General features: G+C 45.8%; 1 protein-coding gene across 2 annotated transcripts in view; it reads right to left on the bottom strand.

The window, feature by feature from the left end:
* The window catches only part of prkcz (protein kinase C, zeta), a 138,349-nt gene extending 122,913 nt beyond the window's left edge, over positions 1 to 15,436 (bottom strand). Inside the window, exons 1-2 of one of the 2 annotated variants that reach the window (XM_031747926.2) lie at positions 15,182 to 15,436; positions 130 to 251 (exon numbers count right to left, since the gene is read on the bottom strand). In XM_031747926.2, the coding sequence (XP_031603786.1) occupies positions 130 to 251; positions 15,182 to 15,258 (199 nt within the window). In that variant the 5' untranslated portion in view covers positions 15,259 to 15,436. Of the gene's footprint in view, positions 1 to 129; positions 252 to 6,559; positions 6,588 to 15,181 lie in introns of those variants that run through there. The other variant, XM_039604310.1, reaches the window with a different exon arrangement.
* Between the last annotated feature and the right edge of the window lie 1,271 nt (positions 15,437 to 16,707).

Genomic DNA, 16,707 nt, shown 5'->3' with positions numbered 1-16,707 from the left:
AACAATGACAAGACTGAGGAACGTGAATGAAACACTGGATTCTGGACAGATTACTTTACACAGTAATGCATTACAAAAATCCAAGCGAGGAGATGCAGCTGGCCTCCTGTGACTGTGAGGCACACCCACCTTCATCATCGATCCATTTGAGTGTGATGGGCTGCTGGCTGGCAACACTGCACATGGTCTTCACCTCCTCACACAGTTCCACAAAGGTTACTGTTGCAGCCAAGTCTGTGATTAAAATGTCCCTGAAAGCACACAAACACACAGACGTCAGGACCGAGTCAGGACAGTCCTCTTTGGCCTGAACGTGACGGTAACAGGCAGCTGGCCCAATCAGCTGTTATCTTTTAAAGCAGGGGCCTCAAACTTAAATGAGCTGAGGGCCACTGTCCTCTCATTGGAGGGCCGCTTTAGTGCTCAAGTAGTACAAAACAAACAAGAAAACACCCATAAATATTAGTGAAAATGTAGCGTTAGTTTGTTTAAATATTGTATAAAAAGACAAAACTGCAAACGTGAATGCAGATGTCACTGAACTACCAGATAAACACACTGGTCTTTCAGGACAGACGTGTTTATTTTGTTAAATACGAACACAAACATAAGTGTGCACATTAGTGTGTGACTCTGTCACTGCACTAACACGGCCTCAAGCGTGCGCTCCCTGCTCATGTTGCCTTCATATTCAATCATTTTGGGCTTTTTAAAGAACTTATTTGAACATTCAACAACAAACAAATCCTCCCTAACAAAAAAGTCACTTCAAGGGACAGACTGCTTTAGATTATATTATGTGAATAGAGATTGAAAATGTGACGTCATTCCGGGGTAAAACCGCAAAGGATTCTGGGAACGCGTGGCAAGCGGTACTAGCGCACGCAGGCTTTCACATGAAAACAGTCACACAGCGATAAAAAGAAACAAAAAAAATGGCAAGAAGCTGTTGTATTATTAACTGCAATAGCCGGTCGCATGACAGCCACGGGAAGCCGATGGGTAAAGAGATCGTTTGTTATCAGATTACGTCGTGGAAGAGAAATTGTTCAAGCCATGTTTCCGAAGTAACAAAGAGCCGACGGATGGCCTGGATTGCAGCCATTCGAAGACCAAATATAACGTCCCAGAACACTCCAGCTCACATGTTAGTCTGCTCCAAGCATTTCCACAAAGGTACGTCTTCTGTTGTAGTTATTACGTAATTTATCATAACATAATTGTTGATGTAGGTTACAAATAAGTCTTATATTGATTTGGATTGAATTCGTTGCGCTATGCTGCTTTGTTCACTGTGGCTTTGCGGGCTAATGTTTGTTGTGTTTTGTAGGAAAACCAGCCTACAAAATGCTGGAATGCGATCCAGACTGGGCACCTCTATCAGCCTGGGTCAGACCGAGTTTAAAGCTGCTACCACAGCCAGATTTGATCGGTTAAGAGAGAGAGCGAGACCAAAACAGCCACGAAACGTCCCGCATATATGTGCCCAAGGGTTGTATTGAAGCAATCAAGTGATGAATAACTGTTTTCCAGTATGTTGTTTTGTATTGTTGATTTGTTTTTCACTGAAGCAGCTAATAAAGCATGATGGATTTTTACAATTTTGCCTCTTTCTTGTAAGATTCTATAATAGAATGAAACAATAGTGCCAGTTATAAATAAAGACAATAAACTGAATGAATTACGAAATACTCATTTTATTTCTATTAGATCTGAAAATGTTGTGTAATACTACAACCTGAAACAACAAATAGATTGCATTTGCCTGTACAGGAGATAAAGGAAAAGAATGTAACAACAGCTGTGAAATGGAATAGTCCAAATCACCAAAGTAAACTGGACCTGGGCTTGTTGCAGGGATCTGAAGTTAATAAACATCTTGTGAGTGTCTGCACTCACACTTAGGACCATATAATAATAAATATGTGCGTGATGAAAGTTGGGCAGCACGCTGACGTCCTTACTCCACTCTGTATGCTCGTACGGGTCTGACCCTTTCACTCCTTTGATTTTTTCCTCGTACTTTTCTTTTGCCTTTTCGCCATACGGACCTGCCGTGTTCTCCATCGTTTTGTACATAACTGTTTTTGGGGCAAATAAAATGCAAGTAGGGATTAAAACCGCAGAATGATTACCGGTGCTGGAAATACTAGCGCTTGATGCAGTGTTTTGATTTTGTTGCCACAGGTACCCACAAAGCAACGCGCGAAAGTCACGTGGTCTGTCACTCTCTATATACAGGCCGCAAGTGGTCCCTGGGCCACGAGTTTGAAACCCCCGTTTTAGGGTATGTACACTGGGAGAAGTCCGACAGAGAGAAAGATGTTAGCTGGCCTCTGCAGCAGAGTTAATGATCCGCTGTCTGGCGGCGCAGGTCTGGCAGCTCAAGTCTGTCTTAATGGCGCACCAACTGACACAATCACACTAAATGTTACAGGTGTGAACTGAACCACCCACTCAATCCACTCACTGCTGAGAAAGACAAGCAACACATTTCCTTTTCAGAGAGTTTTAACTGTTTTCAGACTTCACTAAACAATATCTGTTACCTTTAGGCATTAAATAAAGTGCTGCTTTAATCTGGACCACCTTCTTATTCCAGACAGTTTTTAGCCCAAACACTTTGTGTCTGGCTGAGGATTTCTTGCTTCTTGGCAGAAATCGTACACCAGTGGAGGGCCTGTTTAGCTCCCTGTTAGATGGAGCTGTTGGAGCAGCAGAGTGGAGCAGGTGGATTGTGCCCACAAAAAACTTGCCAAATCTTCTCTGCCAATGCCAAGATTTGCTAAAAGGAAATACTCAACCCAACAGGTCTCTTCTTTCTGTGCTAAGGTTATATAAATCCACAGAACGATGGATGACATGTACGAGCCAATAAGCATCACCGAAACTTCCGATCTGTCGGCCTGAGAATGAAAGCACTGATTTCATATGAGCACTGACCTCACAGCCCTTATCAGCTGTCAGCATTAAATAAGGGTGCGTATGTTGAGTGTCAACATCGGGCCTCAGTGCTGTGCTGCTGACTGAATAAAGAATGGAGCAAAGTCTGCAGCCTGTTAGAATAAAACCTTGCATGGAGTTAGCCAGCTGTGTGTGTGAGCAGGTGCTGCACTGAGAGCTCCCAGTCAGTGTGTCGGGCAGGTCTCTGGGTGTGTGTGGACAACAGTTTATGGCCAGTGTTTGTTGGACTCTGACGAGGTGGGGCGCAGACAGCTTGCTTCCCAGCAGGCATTGCTCTACGCAGCCGGCCGACACACAGGTCAGCGTGGAATTACATCACACATACACACCGGGCTTTGTTTATCATGCTACCTCATATTTACCCAGTAACAGCTCTTATTAAATGTGTTTAATGTCGTTTAAATGGTGCCACAGTTTTGGGTGTGAATGCATACTGTCATCCAACATCACACTGAACAGTTTACAAAGTGCATCTCTCTTCTTACCCGAAAATCTGAAATTATTACATATTTTAATTCAACTAATGTGGATTCAAAGCAGCCAGGAGTGAAATACTGAGAGGCAGTCATCATCAGCAGTCATCATCATCAGCAGTCATCAACATCAGCAGTCATCACCATCAGCAGTCATCACACAGTCTGGTTGGTCTAATAAATACAAGCACCTGATGCAGTCTGGAGTCAATTATCAAAAAATTAATAAATAAAAACCACTTAAAGAATCTGATCCTCAGATATTAATCGATTCTAAAGTTAACAGAGAATTCAGATATTTCTGTGCTAACATAAACCTGACAAGGGGAACAAGGTAAGATTAGTGGGTTAACTAGAAGCAGTTAAACCATCTGTTATCACTAACACTGTGGGGTAGTGGACTGTAGTTGGAGAAAAGATGAAGAATGATTGCAGGCTGTGGCAGAGCGGGTTGCAGACGGGCGGCTCACCGGCTGTAGATGTACTGAGCAGAGTGTGGAGAGCTAATGTGAGCTCTAACCTGGGTGCAAAGAGCTCCAGACGGAGGCAGAGTGAACTGTGAGGCCTCATTAACAGCAGGAGCCTACAGAGAGAGCACCTCTTACAATGTGTTTCTCTTTTTGTTGTTCACGATCCAGGACCAGTGAGTGCTGTGTTACACATCTGTATTTATCCACATCTGTAATGCTTCCATAATGACCTCCTGCTGTAATCATTTCACTATTAAGTTACTATTACATTACTTCTGTTGTTGCAGGATGAGATTAAGGTTTCCCCATGGTACACATATATTCAACTCAAAGGAACATTTACTCAAATATAACCTCTAATACTGCCTTCCATTACACATAATATTGGTAGAGTTACTAATATTACTGTTATTAGGAGTAGTATTAAAATGTGTGGTTATTTGCTGTGTGAATGACATCATGTTTCAGTGTTTTATTCAGCTGCAGCAGAAGGAGCACTGAGCTTTCAGTGGTTTATACTGACTGTTGTGCTGTTTCCCCTCAGCAGCAGCTCCCGTCTGTACCACTACACGCTACTCTTCACTCTTTATGCATTAATGCAAACACTGCTATAACAATGTTATTAACTCATTCATTAGTAAGTAGCTAAGTAATTCCACTCAATAAGTAAAAGGTAAAAAGTAATTACAAAGTTGTTTTGTATGATATAAAAATGTCTCCAGAACAAGAGGAGACGTGAGCAGCAGAACTTATCTTAGCTCCCGTCTGCAGTATTCCCGTAAAACCCTTCCTGCTCTGCTGTTGTAATAAACAGCTGAAGTCAAATGTGCATTAAACTCTCTCAGTCTGTAACTGAAGGCTAGCTGAATGCTGACCCTTGCACTGTGTGAACATACTGAAGAATGCTCTCAGGGATTGGTCATGTGTCAGAGCATAAACATGCAGCACAGTGATCTTTGATCCCACTGATAAGAACACTTCACACACCTCAGTGATCGTGTGCTGGGTCAATCACACGCTGCATTACTGACTTTAGTTTTCACAAAAACTTTCTCTACTTTGAACCTTTTTGGGGAAACCCCATAAAGACCAACATAAGTTGTTATGCCACTCAAATAAATCCAGCTTTTCCCCAAAAGTCCAGGTTTTAGTCAGATCCCTGCAGGGTCGGCACATCTGTCAGCAGCTGTAAGTCATCTCAGACATGATGCTGACAGCCTCCATTTATTCATACTCATATTGTTTACTATCACTGACTTACTTGAATGAATGTCATTCACATCATTTGCATAAAGTTGTGCATGCTGCAGAGGGAATGTTATTACCAATAAGAACATGTATTTAATTAGGACAATTCATTTCACAAAGTCAGGTGAACATTGAATTGTTGCCTTACAGAACAACGCTGGACTGGTGTATCCCCTGATATCAATATTTACACAACAGTGTGAGTGTGGCGCTCCGACCTAAGACACACTTTCGTGATTAAAAACACACACACTTAAAACGTTTTGGGGACAAATCAGACTGAGGTATCTTCCAGTTGGCCTGTCTCACACGTAGCACACAACACGAGAGACAGCAAAGACTGTATGTGGATGCTATACACCTGACTCCCACTCATGCTGGAAAAACCCACTCCACTCCCACACCGCCCCAAACGTTGGCAGAATGAGTCTGTAGCAACAAAGATGTGCTCAGACGTCGGTTTGCTGTAGAAGCTCGTGTGTTATTAATGATACAAAGCATCTCTTTGGTTATCACCAAGCACAGAGTGAAGCTGGGCCTGACCTGTCTGCTGTGCAGCAGGTCGATCAGGCAGGAGGCTGAACACAGCTGACTGCCTGAACTCAACATGGAAAATCATTTCAGAGCGTTGTGTTTAAAGATTATACTGGTAGGATTAACCTGAACCACACTGGTGACATCACCACTGGCTCTTTTACACACAGGCCTCCAGAAATATGTGGAAGGGTTTTAACACGCAGAGAGCTGAGGAGCATTTCTGAGCCAATCAGAGTTTAGAGAAAAAAACCACAGTGCTGACATTCAGAGGAAACATGGTTCTATAAGTCACTCTGTGTTCCACCCCAGGATCTCCTCTTAGAACAGAACAACAGAAGAATACTCATCACATCCATATTTAAGCGCAATGGTCCTTTAAGGGGGATAACTAGATTAAAAAATCGAATCATCCACTGCGGGGTCAGAGGTCAGAAGACAGTAGGCTCGACCGGGGAATCAGAAGAAAAGACGTGATGAGCTTTGAACAGGGACAGCGCCATCAGCAAACAGGTGTGACGACTGGTCGCTATGGTGTCTCACGTTCAGACTCAGACAGCCTGGCACACAAAACATCTGTGAGCGGCAGAAACCTCCAGTTTGTGGCGTTCATCACACAGACGCTGTTACGGTGCAGAGACAGCCCGCCACGCTGGTTTTACAGGAGCAGTGGCCTGTGGCAGAGGGCAGCGGGCTGCACCGGGTATGTGTGCAGAACCACACCGGTGGATATGCTCGCACACTGTGACCTTTGTTATTCCAGCACTCATTCACTCAGTGAAACAGCAGTATACAAGTAGATTAATGGGATAAATACCTGCTGTGTGTCTCATCTTCAACCACAAACTAAGGACAGTGTGATATAGTTACCATCTATTCTCTTCAGGGTCACGGGGGGTGGAGCCTATCCCAGCTGTCATAGGGAGAGAGGCGGGGTACACCTGGACAGGTCGCCAGTCTGTCACAGGGATAAAACACAGACACAGAGAACCATTCACACCTGTGGGCAATTTAGTGTCACCATGTGTTTGGACTGTGGGAGGAAGCCAGAGTAGAACCCACGCAAACATGGGGAGAACATGCAAAATCCACAGAAAGACCCCGGCCTGATGTTGCTGTGAGGCAACAGTGCTACCGCCATGCTGCTAACCGCCGTGCTGCCGCTAACCGCCGTGCTGCCCATATCTGTGTCTCATCTTGAAGCACAAACTAAGGACACAGGCCAGTGCCATGTAGTTGTCATGCTAGCTTTAATCACTGACCGTTATGATGTTGTATTCTCATGTTTCAACTTTTAGATTGCACTTTTTTTACTCTTGAGTGAAGATATAGTTTCATTTTGATGGAAATATGTTTTCCCCATCACAAACTGAACATATGTTGTACACAGCTGTGTTTTAAATAAACAGCATTGGTATGTGCAATAAACTAAAACTAACCAATCAGCAAATCCAAGCGTTGTCGGAGATCAAACTCTCACTGTGTCTTTGTTGTTAGGCGTGGGGGAGGATTCTGTACCTGGGAATGTAAAGTTGTACACTGAGCGTGTGACAGCCGGGAGTCAGCCCAGCACAGTCAACAATCTGGGCAGCTTCGGAAAATGTGAAGGACAGCATATATTTTGGAGTTTTAGCTGTACTTTCACAAGATTTACAACTTTATCTTTATTGATACTCATGTTACACCAAAGTAATTAGGTAATAGGTACAAAAAACAGAACCATACATAACAGATATTGTCTGCTTCGTCCAAACAACAGAACAAAGTCTGGACACTGTGCAGTCATGATGGACAGTAGTTTTACTTTACCTGTTCATATGTTAATGTTTGACCATCACATTATTATGAATGTGTAGCACAAACACTGCCTTTGCTAACGAACAGAGAAACAAGAAATCAAGAGTATGGGCTCAAATTGTGGTCATAAATATTGTGTACTTGTAAATGTGTAAAAAGAATTTGTGTGTGGACTTAGTCAAAAAATACCTGTGAAACTCTGCACTCAAGTTTCAAGTTTCAAGTTACAAGTATGAATTTTGACCCTATTTTTCTTCCTTTCATCTGATTGGCCAATGTCATGTCAATCACAAATTTAACTATCCAATCAGAGAACAGATGGGTTTGGCTGTCGGAGGGGCGCTTTTTTGAACTGCAGGTCCTTGAAGGGTAATACAGTTTGAAGCTGGAGGATCTCTATATAAATATCCGATAGAAGCTAGGTCCCCTTACTTTCAGCAGCTGTTGAAAGGATAAAGTTGTGGTATGTCAGTGGTTAGAAATACCATTATTACTTTAGGATTAGTTTAACACAAAGTCAGGGCTGACCCGGGACCATTGCTGTGAGTCACAGTGCGCAGCATAAAGGTCCTTTCACATCGGATCCAGAATTTGTTGCGCTGGCTGCTGAGCTCTGTGGGTTTTGCAGCAGCTCTACCTGTACTAGATGCACCTGCTCCTTGTCGTTTCTATCCCTGACTTTATGTCCTCTACAAGAGTTTCTGTTTTTTTTTTTTTTTTGCTGGTTCTTCAAATGTTGAATAAAAACATGTATGCTAATTCATAACGAAGAAAGCTTTGTAACTATCCCCACTATTGAAGACTGTCGTTTCCACAATACCACCCCCCCGAGGTCTTCAGCGCTGTTGAAAAGGCTCTGGAGGTCCCTGTATTAAGCACGTAAACCTGTCACACAAAAATCACCAAACTCGGACCACCACAAACTGTTTTCCTTCGTGGTAAAAGGGCATTTATTCCCTTCAAGGACCTGAAGCTCCATAAAGCACCCCTCCAATAGCCAAACCCATCTGTTCTCTGATTGGATAGTTAAATTTGTGATTGACATGGCATTGGCCAATCAGATGAAAGGAAGAAAAATAGGGTCAAAATTCATACTTGTAACTTGAAACTTGAGTGCAGAGTTTCACAGGTATTTTTTTTTCGCTAAGTCCACACACAAATCTTTTTTTACACACACACAAATTCTTTTTACACATACAAATCCTGATTTACAAGTACAAAATATTTATGACCACAATTTGAGCCCATACAAGAGCCAAAGAAAGACGTAATACATATCAGACTGCTAAGTCTCTGGTATGAGGCTGCTCCACCTAAACACAGTTTGGGTGGAGGCACAAGAAGCCGAAACAGCACCCGAAGAATAACAAACCTAAATCTGTGAGTGGATTCTGCAATGCAAAGGTGGCAGTGTGTTTGCTCCTCGCTCTCACGAGGTCACCAGCAGCACTTGTTGTTTTCCACATTTACACAAAAATAGTTTGGAAAACTGATCAAACTGTGAATGTTTCCCCAAAAACATCAAGCTCTACAACAACACTGAGCGCCCCAGCAAAGGAAGACCAACAGTCACCGCTGCTGCTGAGCATATACACATGACCAGCCTCAGAAATCACAGATTAACAGCAGCTCCTCAGATTAGAGCCCAGATAGATGCCACACAGAGCTCCAGTAGCAGACACATCTCTACATCAGCTGTTCAGAGCAGATTGTGTGAATCAGGCCTTTATGGTCAAATAGCTGCTGAGAAACCACGACTGAGGAAAAACAACAAGCAGAAGAGATTTGTTTGGGCCAAGAAACACAAAGAATGGACATTAGGCCAGTGGAAATCTGCGCTTTGGTCTGATGAGTCCAAATCTGAGATGTTTGGTTCCACAAAGGTGAACAGAGGGTCTCTGCATGCAGGGTTTCCACTGTGAAGCATGGAGCAGGTGTGATGGTGATAAAAGTCACGCCCTGAACACATCTATGTGCCAGCAACCATTATAGCACATTATTACAGCTCCAGTACTTCATAAATACTCCCTTAAGAGACCATATTAACCCAGTTGTTCAGCAGCTCCTCTGGTTGCCCGTAGAAGCCAGGATAAAGTTTAAAATCTCACCCATAACCTTGGCCCTCCTTATCTCTGTGATCTGCTTCTTATCTCCACTGTTTCCCGCTCTCTCACATCTTTCACTCATCTTGTTGCTCCTTCTGCTCGTCTCCTCACTGCGGGAGCGGAGCTTTCAGTCGCTCTGCTCCTCGGCTCTGGACTCACTTCCTCCACTCATAAGAAATATAGATTCCTTTATTTAAGTCACAGCTCCAAACCTTAAACTGGCTTCCTGGCTTTAATGCAGATCTTACTGCTTTTAGTTTTTATTTGATGTTTTTTTGTATTTTAATTTATTTGAATCCATTTTAATCTACTGTTTTTATTGATATCTTTTTCTCTTTGTAAGGTGACCTTGGGTTTTAGAAAGGCGCCTTTGTGGAGGTAAACATGGACGACACAGAGCTCTCAGTTCTCACTCCTTCTTTATTCCTCTCCAACATCAACTGAACACATCGCGCCACAAAACACAGCAACACACTTCCTCAACACTGGGTGTGAGTGGAGCCCTCTAGTGGTCCACCACACATGCCCCCTCCCCCGAACACCCAGCAGAACTAGTCCAGGACCCAGGGTTTAAGCAAACGGCCGGAACGGCTGAACTGGGGGGGTGGGGAACTGACAGAGGGGAAACTCAGCCCGGGAGCGAGGCTGGCACTGGCGGTCAGAAAAAGCTGCAGACAACTCGGGCTCCATTGGTTGTGGGGCGCTCCTGGGGGAAAAAACAGAATCCATCAGCCCGGTGGCATGTGGGCGGCCGCGGCGAGGGGCCTGGGCCGGGACCACCTGATCATCTTGCAGAACATGTGCAGGCTTAAGTCTGTCAACAGAGACAACCTCCTGCTGACCACCAAAGTCCAAAATGAAATGTTTTTCGCCCGGTTTAAGAACCCTGTATGGCCCGTCATATGGTGGACGCAGCGGAGTCCTATGGGCATCGTCCCTGACGAAAACGAAACGAGCAGAGTCCAACGACCTCAGAACAAAGGTGTCAGGCAGGCAGTGGTGCACAGGGCCAGGAACAGGAAATGAGTCTCTTGGGGGGCGAAAAGGCAGCACAGAGGTATCGAAACACGGGATGGGGGCTCTCAGGTAAGAATTCCCCGGGGACCCAGAGGGGCTGGCCGAGGACCAGTTCAGCCGGGGAAACCCCAAGGTCTTCTTTAACCGCGCTACGCAATCCCAGCAAAACCCACGGAAGACGGTCGACCCAGTCGCCACCTGTTAAGGAAGCCCGGAGCGCAGCCTTGAGTGACCGGTGAAACCGCTCGCACATTCCATTAGCTTGCGGGTGGTACGCTGTGGTGCGGTGGACCTTGACCCCCAGGCCGGCAGCCATTGCAGACTAGAGATGGACCGATCCGATATTAGGTATCGGTATCGGTCCGATACTGACGTAAATTACTGGATCGGATATCGGCGAGAAATAAAAAATATAATCCGATCCATTAAATATCAAAAAAGCACCTCACAAAACTTGCGACACGGCGTAACTCGGCTCATAACCGTAGCAGTCGGAGCAGTGTGCATCACGTGATTGAGCGGCTGTGTGTATTTGTAGCCTTGCTAGCAATCCAGCATTTCATCTCCGAGGAAGTTATCCCAGAGAGAAGTAAAGCAAGTGTGTAAGTTCATCTCTGAATGTTTGTAAAGCGTACCTGCGTTAAGCTTAACCACCGATATGTGGAGCGTCTGCCTCTTCTCTCTCCCTCTCCTGCCGCTACTTCATGAAACTCCTTAATGATCAGCTGATCGGCTTTTCTGTCGCAAGTCCGTCTCTCTTCTTTGTTTTGGCCCACTTTGCACCACAAGGAGGAAAACAGCAGCTGAACAACAGCAGCACGTTTAACCTTGATAAGCTGTTGTTAGAATTTATTTAATATTACTTTCTACACCAGGATCCTTTTCTACAGCTGACGGCTGGTAACTGTGCAGGGGCGGATCTAGCAAAGTGTAGCCAGGGGGCCGATAGGGCATTAACAGGAAAAGGGGCACAAAGACATACTTTTCTTTCTTATTCTCATTTAAAATGTCGAGCTTTTAATAAATAATTATCTGAATCTTACACCCAAAGTTTTAATCTGATGTAAAATGTATACAAGTCCATTACTGTATATAGTAACTGTTAAGTCTAATATACCCTAGTAAGCTATAGTACTTTTTCCTTTGGGAAGTTACCATCTGTTCAGTCTGCAATTCTGTAGAAGAAAGATGTTGAATCTATTTAATTATTCTTGAAAATAATTTATTTCTGTGCATTTTTTTTTTTTTTTTCACACTGCATCAAATTAAAGTTGATTATGTCGATTAAGCATCATGAGGTGGAGGGTGGGCGGTGGTTTTTTTTTTTTTTTGCTGGGGTTTGCAACCCTATTGGTTAGGTTGCTTAATATTTCTGCTAAGTACTCTTTAAAATACCAGAATAGGGAGGATGGAGTAGGTTTAAGTTTATTAGATTGATCAGTGTTGCTGAACTATGAAATATTTTGGGTGCAGTGTATTTTTTTTTTTTTTTACATACAGGTATAACAGAATAGCTTTAGTGTTGTTGTTTATTTAAACTTCAGTATGAACTTATACAAAATGCAGCAAGATATTAAAAAAACAGTTTTATTGGTTAAAAAACACACTATATCGGATTCATATCGGTATCGGCAGATATCCAAATTTATGATATCGGTATCGGTATCGGACATAAAAAAGTGGTATCGTGCCATCTCTATTGCAGACTAAAGCTCAAAAACAAACTGGGGACCCCTGTCCGAGGTAATGTCAGCAGGGGGACTGAAACGCGAAACCCACGTTGACAAAAATGCTCTGGCCACCGTCACCGCTGTCGTGGACGCCAGGGGTACCGCCTCCGGCCACCTGGTCGTGCGGTCCACCACAGTCAAAAGGTGCGTGAAACCCTGTGACTGCGGCAAGGGACCAACCAGGTCCACATGAACGTGATCGAAACGCCTACCAGGGACGCGGAAAGGTTCGAGGGGTGCCTGCGTGTGCCGGTGGATTTTTGAGCGTTGGCATGGGATACAAGCCGCCGCCCAGTCTTTCACCATTTTGCGAAGGCCCGGCCAAACGAACCTGGCGCTGACCAGCTTGACCGAGGCCTGGACGCCTGGATGAGAGAGGGCATGTACCAAGTCACAAACACGACGACGCCATGAAAGGGGGACCACCGGGCGTGGGCGGCCAGTGGAAACGTCGCAAACCAGGCGCGGACCGCCATCCCACACAGGGGTGTCCTCCAGCACGAGGCCCGTTTTCATTGACTGAAGGGCAAGGACGTCCGGGTCAGCACGTTGCTCAGCGGCCATGGCAGCGTAGTCGACGCCAACATACACCGGAGAAACCAACACGCGTGACAGACAGTCAGCGACGTGATTGGACTTACCATCCACATGCTGAATGTCTGTGGTAAACTCTGAAATGGCCGCCAACTGGCGCTGCTGTCGTGCGCTCCATGGGTCAGAGACCTTGGACATGGCAAAAGTCAAAGGTTTGTGGTCAACGTACGCAGTAAAGTTGCGACCCTCGAGGAAAAAACGAAAATGTCATGTCGCGAGGTGCAGGGCCAGCAACTCCCTGTCGAAAACACTGTACTTGCGTTCGGCATCCCGGAGCGTACGACTGAAAAAGGCGAGCGGTTGCCAGAGACCCGAAACCCGCTGTTCCAACACGGCACCCACTACCACGTCGGACGCGTCGGTGGTCAACGCGATCTCCGCCGACGGAAACGGGTGGGCCAGCAGGGCGGCGTCAGCCAGTGCAGACATGGCTGCGGAAAACGCCTGGACGCGTTCCGGCAGCCAGTCAACAGGATCTTTGGCTGTTTTACCTTTTAAGGCAGCATAGAGTGGCTGTAGCAGGTGGGCAGCCCTGGGGAGAAAGCGGTTGTAAAAATTGATCATCCCCAAGAACTCCTGCAACGCTTTAACCGACGTGGGACGTGGAAAAGCCGAAACAGCCTGGACTCTGTCGGGCAACGGAACCACACCTTCAGCGGAAATGCGGTGCCCGAGGAAATCCAGAACAGGCAACCCAAACTGGCACTTGGAAGGGTTGATGATCAGGCCGTGCGCTGCCAAACGCTGGAAAACCTGGCGCAGATGGGACTCGTGCTGGCTCGCTGAGCAGCTGGCCACCAATATATCGTCCAGGTAAACAAAAACGAACGGCAGCCCGCGCAAAACGGAGTCCATCAGCCGCTTAAAGGTCTGGGCGGCACCTTTCAGGCCAAACATGCGCAAAAACTCGAACAAACCGAAGGGGGTAATGACAGCGGTTTAAGGAACGTCTTCGGCGCGCACGGGAACCTGGTGATACCCCCGCACCAAGTCAATTTTAGAAAAAAAATCGAGGTTCCGGCGAGATTGGCAGAAAATCCTGAATGTGGGGGATGGGTCATTCTCCATGGCATTATATAAACGGCGGAAATCTCCGCATGGCCGCCACCGACCGTCCGATTTGGGCACCATGTGAAGCGGAGAGGCCCATGCGCTGTTCGAGCGCTGTACAATGCCAAGGCGCTCCATGGCTGCAAACTCTTCCCGAGCGACGGAAAGTTTCGCGGGGTCGAGGCGACGCGCGCGCGCGAACACCGGGGGCCCGACCGTGGGAATATAATGCTCAACCCCGTGCTTCATTACCGTGCTAGAGAAATTAGTGGCTGTGGCTACAATGTAGCTTGCCATCACCAGTGTGTGAATGCGTGTGTGAATGTGTGTGTGAATGGGTGGATGACTGGATGTGTAAAGCGCTTTGGGGTCCTTAGGGACTAGTAAAGCGCTATACAAATACAGGCCATTTACCATTAGGGACAGACAGCGATTATTTATTTTATTTTATTTATTTTTTAGTGTCATTTTGGCAGCATTTGGGGCATTTTCAGGCCGTATGCTTTATCAAACTCCTCCTCCAGATGTAATTTGATCAACATGATCTTTGGTGAGTTCAATCTAAAGATCCTGCAAAGCTTTTGAGTTTTCGTTGAAGAGCCCGTCTGTGACGTGACCTCCAGTCATCCACGGACACAAAACGGTCACACCGCAAACATGTCCAGTTTGTCCCACACGGAGAACCACACATGTGTGTCAGTATCAGGTTACACTCAGGCTTCATCAGATATACATGAGATTTTCACTGTGGACTCGATACCAGATGTGACATACAGTAACATGACGTGTAATCTCCGTGTTCTGTCATGGTGACGGTACACGGACTGGTTCTTACGTTGTGCTGCTTCCACGATAATAAACTTGCCTCGTTCATACAAACAGTGTTCCTGTGTGATGAGGTGATTTCGATCCTACAGCATCGTTAGATTCCACAGTGTAAGATGACTAATCAGCCCACTTCCACTGCACATGTGCCCCATCATCAACACAAACGTTGACTTTACGCGAGGGTGAAAAATATTCTCGAAGCTTCCTCTGAAGTCATTTTTCACGCACCCCACAGAGTGGGTTAAACACAGGTGCCACAGGTACTAAAGCCCCTCTGACTCACGAGCTCCAAGAAGGCCAGGCTACGTGCTGAATAGCTGTTCGTGTCCATTCCACAGGTGTTTCCCACTTACCCACGGAGAGTTACTTACCCGCAGTAGTGCGCTTTAATCTTCACAAACTCCGAGTTCAGGTCCATTATGGATCCGTTTGACGCTAGCATATGCATCGTACAGTGTGGATCAGCTCCTCCGTGAACAGGCCCACGCTCGCTGTGTGATACGTGGATAGAAAGCGGTTTCCACTCGCCGATAACAGAGGACCTCTACGCCCAGTGCGCTGAAAACGAACCCGAGCGGAGCCGCTTCAAACTTTCTGTCGTTAAGGTAACATTAGAGACTTTGGGGAAGTTTGTAAGGTGGCGTGAATAACGGTGGTGTTTCCGGCCCCGGCTTTCAGAATAAAAGCTGTCGCGCAAGGTTTACAGTAGCGCTCTTATTTTGAAACGGAAAACTCTTCACCTGTCATCGGTCGAGCTCGGAGTGTAGTCACGCTTGACGGGCTTTCTTTCGGCTCACTATGGTTACCGTAATCTAAATTCACCTGTTCACCTACCGGGGCTTCCCGGCTGTCCCGGCAAACAGCGTGCTAATAATCTGAAAGGACACGGACAGTGTGCGGTCGGGTTCATGACTACTGTTCGCTTTTTATGCAGTTTTATCCTCATAGAAATGATCCTGTAATATTGTAACTAATACTCTAATATGTTCTTATCATCTCCCAGCGTTACAGCAGGTTTCTACGATATATTAAAATAAACAATCGCATTAAATGTATGCGTTCATTAACACTGTGGTCAATATCACGCGACCCGTGTACACACCAGGTAAGGACAACCTCTGTACACCGGCAAACAGAAAAAACCCGACATCAGCATAACCAGTCATGTTTAGATGGTGTTAAGCGCCCCCTGGTGGTTAATTGGCAAAAATGTTATAATGCATGAAGTGTGTAAAGTGACACTCGTGGTCAGCCTAAAGAGTGACCTGCTGTAATGGTCGGTCCTGAGCCCAGAGGGGAAGCTGTTGTGTTTGTGCATCAAAAACCAGAACAGATGGTCCTTCTGGAGAGGCTGAAAGGCAGGACACTGCCCCTGCTCACCGGGAGGAGCCCGCTCAGACCGGTCAGCCGTCTGAATTAGGATACCGCTTCAACACCTCCCAGATAAGGAGGGCAGACTGGGCCAAACCCAGGACACGCTGGGGAGATTGTTTCGTGGCTAGTTTAGGGACACCTCGATGTCCCCCAGAAGAGCTGGAGGCTGCAGCTGAGGAGAGAGACATCCGGGCACCCAGACCAGCAGTGAACAATAGATGGAGGATTCACGAGTTATTAATCATGTAGTTCACTGTTTCACAGTTAGCTCCATAATTATTTGGATAAAGTAACAACTCTGGTAGTTTTGCCAGCCTATGGCATCAGAGTGATCAGAGAAATGAAAATCCAAACCTGTGAGGAGTGAGAAGCTGAGGTTGCAGCTCCAGAGAGGTTGACTATGAAGATGTTCACCCTGAGTTAATTGCATGGGTCAGTAATTTACTACTACTAATAATAATTAGTGAGGTCTGACACCAGGATTCACTGCCTGGACAGTTAACTAAAGAGCAGTTGGCCCTGG

The sequence above is a fragment of the Oreochromis aureus genome, linkage group 20, assembly GCF_013358895.1.
Source record: "Oreochromis aureus strain Israel breed Guangdong linkage group 20, ZZ_aureus, whole genome shotgun sequence".
NCBI lineage: Eukaryota > Metazoa > Chordata > Actinopteri > Cichliformes > Cichlidae > Oreochromis > Oreochromis aureus.
The sequence above is the reverse complement of the archived record's forward strand: the minus strand, read 5'-3'. Positions and strand labels throughout refer to the sequence as shown.